The sequence below is a fragment of the Dermacentor andersoni genome, chromosome 8 (assembly GCF_023375885.2).
Source record: "Dermacentor andersoni chromosome 8, qqDerAnde1_hic_scaffold, whole genome shotgun sequence".
Lineage (NCBI taxonomy): Eukaryota > Metazoa > Arthropoda > Arachnida > Ixodida > Ixodidae > Dermacentor > Dermacentor andersoni.
This window is the reverse complement of record NC_092821.1, coordinates 28,491,914-28,503,968: the sequence shown is the minus strand read 5'-3', so window position 1 is coordinate 28,503,968 and position 12,055 is coordinate 28,491,914. Positions and strand designations below refer to the sequence as shown.

The 12,055-nt window shown below is 45.5% G+C and overlaps 1 protein-coding gene across 1 annotated transcript in view; it reads right to left on the bottom strand.

Annotated features, from left to right (window-relative positions):
* The window catches only part of LOC126526299 (diphthine methyl ester synthase-like), a 61,244-nt gene that overhangs the window by 17,217 nt on the left and 31,972 nt on the right, over window positions 1-12,055 (bottom strand). Inside the window, exons 6-7 of the mRNA XM_050174205.3 lie at window positions 7,322-7,361; window positions 1,746-1,858 (exon numbers count right to left, since the gene is read on the bottom strand). Coding sequence (XP_050030162.1) covers window positions 1,746-1,858; window positions 7,322-7,361 — 153 coding nt within the window. The remainder of the gene's footprint in view (window positions 1-1,745; window positions 1,859-7,321; window positions 7,362-12,055) is intronic.

Genomic DNA, 12,055 nt, shown 5'->3' with positions numbered 1-12,055 from the left:
ATGGCAATGACCATGGCTAGGCTGGCTCTAAAGGCAGGCTGCTGCAAATACAGTACAGTCGCCGATCGATAAATCGGACACCGACAATTCAGACATGCTCAGTAATTCAGACAGCTTTGCAGCACCACCAATGGCCCCATAGACTTAATAAGTAAAGACGATCGATATTTTTGACAGTCGCCAGCTCTACATTTCAATATCCGGACTCTGTCTGTGGCTGCAGCACATGCCGACTCTGCCACCATTATCTCCTCTGGCAACCTCGACAATACATCAAGTATGGCCTCAGAAATTGCACACCAGATGGTAATCCCGGAGGCCTTGTCTTGGTTGCAGCACTGCGCCTCAGAGATTTAACTGCGAATGCTGATCTTGGAGGCTTTGAGTGAATTGTGAGGCTGCACCAACACCCCGATCATCACATCCACTCCAGCACCACCAAGCATGGCCCACTCTTGTTTGTTGAATTTGCCTTCCGGACAGCGTTCCACCATTCTGTGCTTGTTTCTTTAGTATGCGTTCCAGGCAGGGCACTGCTGGCTCCAAGAAGTCTTTCTTGTGAAGTTATCGACTGTCCCCGTCAGATCGCACCAATGGTGCCCTCGCAGTACGACTCCGAATGAGTCTTGAGTCACAGTCCGAATGAGCCCGGTCACAATGAGCTCAAATGTGGACATCATTGATGACCTGCTAGGCTGTGGTGTGCTGATTCCTGCCGCCATTACATTTGAAGGACAATGATGAAACAATTGAGCAAGTTCTCCCACTATCAAACTGCGACTCTAACTTGGATGACAATGATGGCCATGTACTCTGCAGCCTTCACATGCGGATCTGACTCGAGCCTTTGCAGTCTTTGCATCGGCGTGTAGAGACAACACAAAACTGGCCGAAATACAGGTGGACAGGGTTGCATATAAGTGGAAGTGCGTGCAGCAATGAATCAGCCACTTCTTCCTTACATAAGGACCATAAAACGTAAATAAAGTAATCTTCTTTGGATACATTAGTTTCTTTCGGACATTCTATAGTTCAGACATATTTACGTTCCCCGTGGAGACCAAATTATCGGTTGTCGGCTGTATTGGTTTTGGTTCCCTACTGAACTGCACTGCCCAAGCAATTTTCAACCAAATTTTCTTGAAAAAAAAAGGTGCAAGTTAGAACCGCTCGCATAGCTTACAGAACTAACAGCATACAATGACGCTCACACCTCTACAAGAACAGTCTCCACTCGCGGATGCATGGCTCATCCACATAATATCTTCAGCCAGAAGATCTGTTCCTCCCCTCTTCGGCGATGCTGGTAATCTTCAGCTACTGCTGCACTGCAAGGACAGCCATTGAACGCAGCTCATTGTGATCAAAGCTTTATTTCACCAGTGCCGTGTGCACCATTTGCCAACTACTAAAGGCAAAATGGCGACCCGTAAAGAAGACGAGAATTGGCAACCATGATGGGAGGAAGAAGAGAGCTTCAACACGCAGGGGTGGTGTTCCCTAGGCGGAACTTTGAATGGCAGAGAACCTTGAGATGTGGCGTCACGAATGAGCATGTCGTGCTGCCTTGAGATGCAGCTTGACAGCATTGTTGGCGCACGCTGCCATGAAGCCACACCTCAAGGCGCAATTCGCATATAACCTGTACCCCAACATTACTGTTAAATATTTTTTTGGGGGGGGGGGGGGGGTTATATGACCAAAACTACTTTATTTAACCACAATAGGAGGGGACACGAACTTACCCAACTCTGATGCAGGAAACCCTTCAGATTTCTTAACTTGGAGTATTTCAAGGAGCTGGGAAGCTGCTTCTGCAACTGTCATGAAGCGTGGTGGCTCGTAGATGTCCCGGCCCCTGGGAAGACAGTAGGCAATGCATATGTCTTAGCCATTTATTTTACATACAGCAGATTACAACTGCACTGACGCGCTGGCTATGTTATGCAGTGCAGGCTGCCTTGCTAACTAGGGGTATGCAAATAGCGATTTTTGAGACAAAATTGAACACGAACCAAACAGTACCAGAAGCAAATCTAATTGCTTGATTTCTGATGTTTTCAACAAGGTCCACTTCGGTTTCCTTCAGCGGTTCATGCTCTGATATCACGCCTTGTACTGTGTTCAGAGTGCGTTGCGGTGTGATTGATACTTTCAGGTCTGCCAGTGTGTCTTGCTTTTGCAGAGTTTCACTCTGGTTCTTGCACAACACTGACTAGCACACCTCCAGAGAATAGGAGTGTTGCCTTCTATTCAGCTCCTAGTACTGCGTGTAGGAACTTCTCGATTCCAAAAAATGGACTTGTTTCTCACAAGTGATTTTTTCGTCCAGTCAATGGATAAACAAAACTTTGGAAAAATGTCTGCACTGGGAGCTTTCTGTTGTAATACTTCATGTGGCTCCTTTTAAGAGTCCGATCATATTTTTGAGAAGAAAGAGAATGCTTAATGATATATTGTGGTCGGGGATTCCAGAAGGTCAACCAAGTTTCATCCCCATACGCGTTGTTGGGGTCTCGGTGCTGACGCCCGTTATTGCCAATGGGTCGCAAGCCCCAAGGGTAGCGTTGGCCTGGCGGCCTGGGGCACTGGAAGCATCCGAAGGTCCCGGCAAAGCAAGAGTAGACTGGTAACAGAACAACTTGTTTATTCTAACATAGCAAAAGAGCGGCCGGTCAGGTCGACCGAAGTGGAGAGACGGGAGAGCACGTAACTCAACAGTACAAATCGGAGCCTCTCTCCTGGCGTCCGGGGGCAGCTGCTCTTATACTCTCGGCGTCGCGGGCCAGAAGGAAGGTCACGGGATGAGCCCACGCGACGGCGGAGCATGAGCCCACGACGGCGCGCACGGTCGAGCCGAGAGACATGGTGAGCCGAGTGTAGTGACGCATCGCCAACCCGCCGACGGACAGACCTCCTGGCACCTCACTTGGGGAGCTCCGCTCCCCGGCTGCCGCGCTTTGACAAGCGTGGGCACACACACACACACGCACATACGAAGACACGTGGCACTGAAACACGCCTGGACACGCTTGGCGGGGAGGCGTTGCGGCGGCGTCGAACGGGCCAAAATGTCCGCCGCTTTGAACAAAGCCCCGGCGTCCGTTGCATCCGCGCCGGCATTACCGCGCGTTGTAGGCGAAACGTAACAGCGTAGGAAGGTCAGCTGGACCTACCAGCCTAAGGGCGTGGCAGGTCCGTCAGCCATGACTTGACCAAGGTCTTGACTGTCACCATTAATTGTTTCTTCCCTCCACCTTTCAACCTTTCAGCATGGTTGCCTGCAGCTTCAGTGTGGGAGCTCAAGGTCCGTAGTAGCACCAAACACCAACACCAAGATTTTCAAGGCACTCCTGCAATCCAAAGCCGACGCTTGTCTGCAAAGGCAGCAGCGGAATGCACAGAGTAGCCGCAGCTGATGTTGCACTTCACATTCACTTCCAAAAGTTCCTTTTCCAACCAAATACACCCCACTGACCTTGAGTCATCTGGCATCACAGCAATCACAGACGGAGCATGTTAGAATCACAGTAATTTGCAATAACACCGACACCGTTCTAAGCTGCCAATGGGAGAAATGGCAATCCGCACATACCAGTGCGATCAACAGAGCGGAGCAGTGGCACTGGTTCGAGGCTACGTATCTCCTCACCACTAAAACGGTCTGTATGACACGAGCTTGGCTCCACTCAGCCATGAAGAAACTTAAATATTTTTAGTGGTTGGAGAGTAGTACATGCGCAGAGGCACATATGGTGCCCAGTCAACAAAGTTGACGTCAAAGAGGTTCTTTGAAGTGCAACACATGCACAGTTACTCCTAGCTAGAGAGAGCGAAATAAATTCATTTACAGGAAGGCAGAGAAGTTGCTACTCTGTACTCGGGAAATGGGACGAGGCGGAATAGGACTGATGAATGATTATGACGATATGAGAAGGAGGTGCATATATATAACAAGGCCACAACATTGTGGCATCTCTAAAGCCATGTCTTGCCCAGTGGCTTGCAAGAAGGCTACAGCGGCACTTGTAATCAAGACTGCGCTGTCTCCATTAGGTCAAGAACCCAAAAGGCACTCACTGATAGTGGCCTCTTATCAACGTTTACAATGGAAGAGTCCAGTTTCAGTCGTTCTTGCACATACACGGGACAAATGCAAAATATGTGATCAAGTTTTTCTGGAACCTGACAGTGCTCACAATTTAGGCTAGTGTCACTGCAACCTATGACGTGTCTATAACGTTTGGTGAATGCGGCACCAAGGCGAATCCGGTGCACCATGGTTGTTTGGCTTTTTTTGAGCTTGCGAGGCATACGAAATGTCATTTCTGCGTCCCACTTATGCAATTGCCTGTGCGATCAATGTATTTGGGTCCAGTGTTCCAATGTAGAGTTGCGTATCACGCAATGAAGCAGGGCAGTTGTGTCTGCCCGTGAGAATGCAATGCATACTTCAGAAGCATTATTTAAAGCACTTTTGGCTTCAGCGTCTGCCTGTTCGTTTCCGAGCACGCCACAATGAGGAGGCATTCACTTAAAGGCGACATTGTGGCCATTTCTATATGTGCGGTCTAGATGCTCTACAATTTCTAGAGCCAATAAATAATATGGGCCCCATCTGAGGACGCAATCAATTGTTTGAAGAGCTGGCTTAGAATCGCAGATTATCGTCCATGCATGAGGAGGTACCCATGGTTAGTGACCCAGTTTGGTGTAAGAGACATTCATCGAAGAGCGGCACGTGCCCAGTGGCAGGTAGCTAGTGGCCCTAGTTGGCACGAAACAAGTTTACTGAAAAGTGGTGCATGCCCAGTGACTCGTGTTGTTAATGAGGTTCACTGAAGAGCAGCGCACACCCAGCAGCACATTTCCAGAGATCCAAATTGACATCACAGAGGTTCATTGAGGTGGTGCACGTATCTAGCTTCTCAAAACCAACGATCCAAGTTGGGGTGAAAGATGTTCCCTGAGGAGCCGTACGTAAGCAGTGGAACACACCCAGTACCACAAGTTGGTGTGAAACTGATTAACTCACAAGCTGCTCATAGCCAATGCCACATACCTATGACCCAAGTCGGCCCGAGGATTGGTTCTGAACCCACTTCCCTTTTCACAGCAGCCCAATACTCTATTCTACCATTCCCGGCGACCTGATTTGGTGGGAAAATGGTTAAAGACATAGACAGACGGATAGATAGATGGACAGCTTAAGGAACATGCTTGTGAGGTACACCAAAAATGCTAACCGCATTAAAAGTTTAGAATAACTGGGTTCACTTGAAGAGGAGGCTTCAGTTTGGGACATGCTACAATTTCCCTGTTCAAATATGTTCAGAGAACTGCTCAACTGCTGTAAATGAAATTTGCTGGACTTAAGAAAGTTCAAATCTAGTGGCTCTAGAAAACAGAATTTTAATTCCTGGGCCAAATCTTTTTTTAGAGAAATTGCAAATATTGGTAAGCTTAAACAAAATTAGAAGCACGATGCTTCCAAATTCAACTGTTTACTAAAAACAGGTATCTCAGTTTTCCAAACTGCATCTGTTCAAGAATCCAAAGCAGCCAAACCTGATATATGTATAAGAATTTACAGCTTACGTGCCATTGTTACACTGTTTATGAGTGTTGCAAAAGTCCTACTCCCATATTAGTGGTATAACTCAGAATGGTGTATAATACAGAAATTTTGTTCACTTTAGATGTATTACTAGGTGCGGTTTACAGAATTGTGGTATCGCTTTTCATTACTAAATTAACACAGCTGTGAACTCTATAGCTGAGATTTTTGCAATTTTCGAAAATGTTTGTTCGAAGATTGTTGGCCTAAATAAAAGATCTTATTATACACACTAGCTTCTAACTTTGTCTTTTAAATGCAACAAACCTTATCAAATTCAGTGCAGCCGTTGCAGAGAAAAATGGTTTCACTGCATTCCCATTAATAAGAGTTTCCAGGCAAAAGCTGTTGCTTAAAGGGATACTGAATAAAAATCTGAAAAAATAAGAGAAGCATCAAAATTCGACTCAGAAGACGCTACTGTTCCAATACTCGGTGCTTACTTCACACATTTTTCAAGTGATAGCCATAATTTTGGAGGTTTGCGAGCGCCTGGCGGCTGCACACCAGTACACCGGGGGCTGCGCACCAACCACCGTGATGTAATGTGTCCCAGCTTGCAGCAGCAGGCATTGTTGTCACAAAGCATTCAAACTGTTTTGCAATTGTTTGCGCTTAAGTTTCTGAACATTGTACAGAAACAGGGCGGCGATTTGCACATTGTGTCGACAATATTAACACACCAATACTGGCAGTCGACCATTGCGAAATAGCGAGTGTATGCATAGAACGCCTGTTGCGTCTGTTCGTCGTCCACTCCAGTTCACCTTCTACTGACACCAGTACTGTGGTGCCTCCACTGTGGACGCTATATGAAGCTCTCCCATAGCGTTACGTGGAAGTTCCATGACCAGATGGCCGTGCTCCCTCAGGGGTTGCAGAATCAAGCATCTTTTTCTTCTTTAGATCACTATTGATCTGACCAGATTAAAAGTATTGTACGACCCTGCTACTACGATGCCACAGCACCCTTTCGCTGACATGCCGCAGCTCTGCAGAAAAGCAGGGCTCATTGATAGTCCCCATCCTCGAAGTGTTTTGAGCACAGAAAGCCACACTTTGACGGCGCCCATTTTGGTTGGAACGGGCACGCAGCACGAATCCATATCCTTCGAAGCTTCAGCTCTGCCAGGAAGGTATGACGTGGCTTGTCTCGCCCAACAATACTTTTCTCCCACTCTAGCGCACAGCAGCATAGAGGCATTCTCCTGTGTAGTTCCAGGTGCTTCATTGATCCCATTACAAAGCAGCACACAACACAAATGGCAATATTCAAGACTTGCGCAGAAGCTCCACTTGGAGAAACAAATATGCATCCACGAGCAACTGCACAGTTGAGACGTTAGCTGCTGTCTTGCGATGTCCACACGAATGGAGAGACGCGGGTAATGGCTGACAAGCCGGTATCCGGCACAGACAATGTCACAGACACGTCACCTCCTCTAGTTCACGGCGCAGCCACTACACACAGTATTTAGCAAAAAATGCATTAAATTCATTATTTTCCGCTATGTTCTGCCTTTTTGTGCCTTTTTTGCAAGCTTTCATTTGTTCGGTATCCCTTTAATGAACATATTTTCATGTCGGATGCAACTATGTTACAAAGAGGTTCTACTGTATCAAGTCACTGTCATAAGTGTCACGTCACCATTTGCAGTCCCCTATGGCACATGACAGGAGGGATGACAGGGGGGCTGCACTCACTTGATAAGGTTCTCTATCGACTTCTCTTTCAACTTGATATCTGCAAGGAAACCACAAAGTGCCAAGCATGCATCACCAGCACGTACACATGTTCATCACAACATTCATAATGGCTCAAGACCCAACGTTTGATCAGCATTCATAATGGCTCAAGACCCAGTGTTTGATCAGGCAAGATTGAAACACCGACACTGCTGACAACCAGCAATCTATCAGAGTGGCAGAACTGGGGCCAAGAGAAAGTAAGTGCAACTCAGAGAATTACAAGAGGTGACGCAATCATAAAATCTGTGGGCTTACAGGGCAAGCTCGAGCATCACAGGGCAGAGTAACTGAAGATTGCTAGGAGAGGCCTTGGTCCCGCAGCATTCCAAGACTCAGAATTTTGTTGAAACTGTTTGGATGCTAATGGGAGCAGTTACTGACTTATTAAGCTCTGCAGCAACCTTTTACTGCTAATAAAATGATACAACAAAGCAACAAAAAAACATGTCGAAACTATTTTGTTGAGATTATTCGGACTCTCTTAGCGAATAAAAATAAAAATATGAGAAAGAACAGAAGACAGAGAAGCACCAGTTACAAAGCACCTCCCGTCTCCTGTTCTTTTTCATTTCACTCATTCTCAGTTGTGCTAATGCCAAGAAAATGTTACAGAACGCCAACACGCCAACTTATTAAAACTGCCACCTAAACCCAAATGCATAGAAAATAATGAGCTTGCACTGTTCATTGCTCTAAATACTGACCTTGCAATTCCACACTGGTGCTCTGATGTGTACTTTTCCTTTGTTGTTACGGTTATGTTTTAGCAGTTGAAACTAGACAACCCCCTTGCATATATGGTATGCATGCACCTGTGTCATGTATTTGAAATAAATCTTGTTCAGCAAGCCATCATCAGTCTGCTCATGCTTTCCCTTAATCCTTAGTTGTTTCCTGCAGTCTCATTTCACTTTAAAAATGATTCTGAAACAGCTCACCCAAACTGCAAGGCAAACAAAAAAGATGGAAGAGATAACAACAGAGCAAAAAATTATTCACTGAAGACTACAAAACTCCCTAATGCAAAATTTGAGCGCCGCTATAGCTATACGCGTTTTCATTTCACTATATACTGGCCGGTGCGGACAATCTGTCTCGTGCAACACATTGTAAACAAAGCAAAGTTTGGCGCGATTGCCTCACTAATCAGGAGATCACAACAGGCAGCACATGGGTGGTGCATGGGCGCGATTCACCGCAGCAGCCACAGGTAGACCTCCGCGCATGCAGCACTTTGTTTCCATACAGACGACGCATGCTACTCTGGCACCATCTCGTAGCCATCGTCACCGCAAAGCCCTTCTTGCGTGGCACTACGCTTTTCTTCTCGCACTTTTGCCATACCCTCCTCCTCCACCTTCCTCTCCACATTCTCTTTGCTATCACTACTTTGGTCTCCCGCTGTGCTCCGCGTTCATCTTTCCACGGTGTCTACCAAGTTGACATTTCCAAATTCCCCGAGTTCCTTTGCAAAATTCCCTGAGTGACAGAAAACTTTGTTTTATATAGAGACGGGCTGACACCATGTCGCCCGATGCTGGCACTCTCTAGTGAGCATGTTAAAAAATTTAAAGAAACAACTTAATCCAGTTTGAATTGTAAAGAGTAGTGTTTATTTTATTCCAAAAGAAAACAGAGGGAGGGGTTAGTAAAATGAACAGTGAATAAAATAGCATCGAAACAAATGGTAAAACCCATTGCAAATTGAATTGAACATTCTCAAATATGAATAAAGAGGAGATGTATACTGAAGCAAATATTTTCGAATATGAGCTATTTCTATCAGCTGACAGCAAACTCATCGGTATGAGGCCCGAACTTTGTCACAAGTGAGATTCTCTCGCAACAGCTGGTAAGGCAACCTCAACTGTCCTGACATACTCTCAGCCCGTGCACAACCCCTCAGTGTTGCATTTCACTGCTTTAAAGAGTTTATTTTGGTTTGGATGAGAGACACCTACATCTCGGGGTCAGCCAAAACTTTGTTTTTTTGAGCTCAACCTCCTTCACAGAAGTGGCGGCACGCTTCCTTTCTCTTTCATGCCTCAATGCGTAGGTCCTCCTTCCACTGCGCGTTTGCCACACGAACCATTCGAAGCATCCTCTTAGACAGTTGTACAGTCAACGTCCAATATTACGGACTCCTAAGGGGCCGCAAAATGTCCGAAAATAGGGCAGTTTTAAAAGATGAATGCACGTCTTTTATTTATTTATTTATTTACTTAAAGATACTTTACAGGCCTCAAAGTGAGGCATTGAGTAAGGGGGACAGTACATAGAAAATACATAGAATATATGAAATCTATAAAACCATAGCGGTTTACACACTACAACCGTAAGTGCAACCTAGGTGAAAAAGAATTACTTAGTTCGCGATTCACTAGTAAAAAAAACAATATAATAACAAAGAATGAATCGCACAGAGTATTTTCAATGAAGTCGTGTAAGTAACAAGACCAGAGAGTTAAACAGTATTAATTTTTGGCGGCGGTGGTGGCTTTGGTTAATGCCATTTTGGACCTGCGGCCACGGCAAAAATTCTGGAAAATCCGACGGCGAAGAGTTCTTGCATCCGAAACTTCAAGCGTTCTTATACACTGACCCGATGGGGTACTTGGTGGTGCCGCGAAGCCATCAAAATTATCAGGCGTCCGGAAAGTCGGTCATTGACTGTACTCTGGCAACTCCTCGAGCCGATGACATGGAGTCAAAGATGATCCGTTATGATACCTCTCTGTTACTCAAGCCAGCATTATTGCGACTTTCATTCCCTTTCAATAAAATTGCAGCTAATTTACCCTGATAGAAGAAGAAATTCCCTGAGTATTTCCAGACTGCTCAATATCCCTGAGAATTCCCGGTTTTCCTGGTTGGTAGACACCCTGCTTTCACTGTGCTCATTCGTTCGGCTATAAGGGACAACACCGATGCTGGCCACAGGAATGGGCGCCTCAGAGCTGTGCTCTAAAAACTAAAGGGAACCTGCTCAATATCGGCATAAGCAATCACATCTGCAGAGGTACTTTCATGTTTCCGTTGCCAGCCTTAAATGCAGTGTTTTGGTCTGTGCAGCAATGTTACTTCAGTACAAACAGCTCAACACAGCAATGTTTCTACGTTATCTTTCTCATCAGCATACTTTATTTTCACTGCAGCGTGAGGGGGACCTCAAATTATCCCTACCTTGCACCAGCTAACTCCGAATTGCGCCTTCAAATTCCCTAATCCCATCACACTCCCAATTTCTCCATAATCCTCGACTGCACTTCTCTTTTCTTCGCATTCATTCAGTAATTCTAACAGACTGCTGACTGTCTGGTCTACGCATTACGTGCCCAGCCCAACTGCATTGGTTCCTCTAATATCAACTAGACTACCACGCTGCCATCATCCCCGTCTCTAAACATTATGGTGGCCATTTTCCATTCCACCACTCATTGCACAGTCCACAGCTTCTTCTCAAGCTTCTTTGTTATCCCACATCTCAGCCCCACATGTTAGTACCAATGGAATGTATTGAATGATCCTCTCTTCAAGAATATCAGTAACATTCATAGCTTGAAAGCACCTGCCGTCTGTGCTACAACCAATTTCGAACAATGGAAATTTAAAACATCCAATTAGTTAAATTTTGGGGTTTTACGGGCCAAAACCACAATCTGATAACGAGGCATGTTGTAATGGGGGGTTCAGGATTAATTCTGACCAGATGGAGATCTTCAACGTACACCCAATGCACAACACATAAATGTTTTTGCATTTTGCCCCCATTGATATGTGGCCAGGATCGAACTTGCGACCTTGAGCTCAGCAGCGCAGTGCCATAGCCAGTGGCTTGCCGCAGCAGCTTCCACCTCCTTTTCCTGTGCCAATACTGGTGGCAATCTCACCACATCCTCATAATATCACATTTGGAACCCATTTTACAGTCCGCTGCATGGTGTTCCTTAACCCAGAAAAGTTCAAACACCACACTGCATCAAGGAAAATCAAAAGAACAGACAAGCATTATTGGGGACCAAAGCAACATTGTGTTAGACAGCTTGAAGAAAAGACATATTTAAGGTCTCCAACAATGTGCAAATCTGCCGGACTTCAAATTAAAAAAGAATATGACTGTCAGAGCCAAAAAAGTATTAAAATTTGATGAAAAATTGGAATCAAAAGAGGGTGGATATTAAAATTTAATTAAATTGCGAACCGAGTTTTGTAGGACATTGTGAACAGGCACTCCTGTGGCCACAGCAATTAGAAGGGAAGACGTGGTCCTATCAATTTTTCATGCAATCCTATAAAAAAAAATGCTCAATAATTAATGTTAAAAGCACATAATATTGGTTAATTAGAAGTTATTTTTCAATCCAGAATGGCAAAGTGACCATAATTTTCCAATAAAATGCACAATTTTTCACATGCCAAACAGCTCCCTGTGCCGCACTTGTGCCGTCACCATCGCAGCTGTCTGCAGCACCACAGTTCACTGTTCAGTGAACGCCGGTGCATCAGCTAGTCCCTTTCCTTGTCTTTCAACGAGGGTGTGTCAGCCATGCACTGGGTTTAATCCGCACGTCTTTCCCCACTTCTGATCTTGAGTATAGTCGCAACATTTGGTAATGGTAACTCGTGGCTCCTACCGCATGCTTGACCTGGTGACGAAAGTTGAAGTCTTGAAAGAAGCTGACAAGGGAG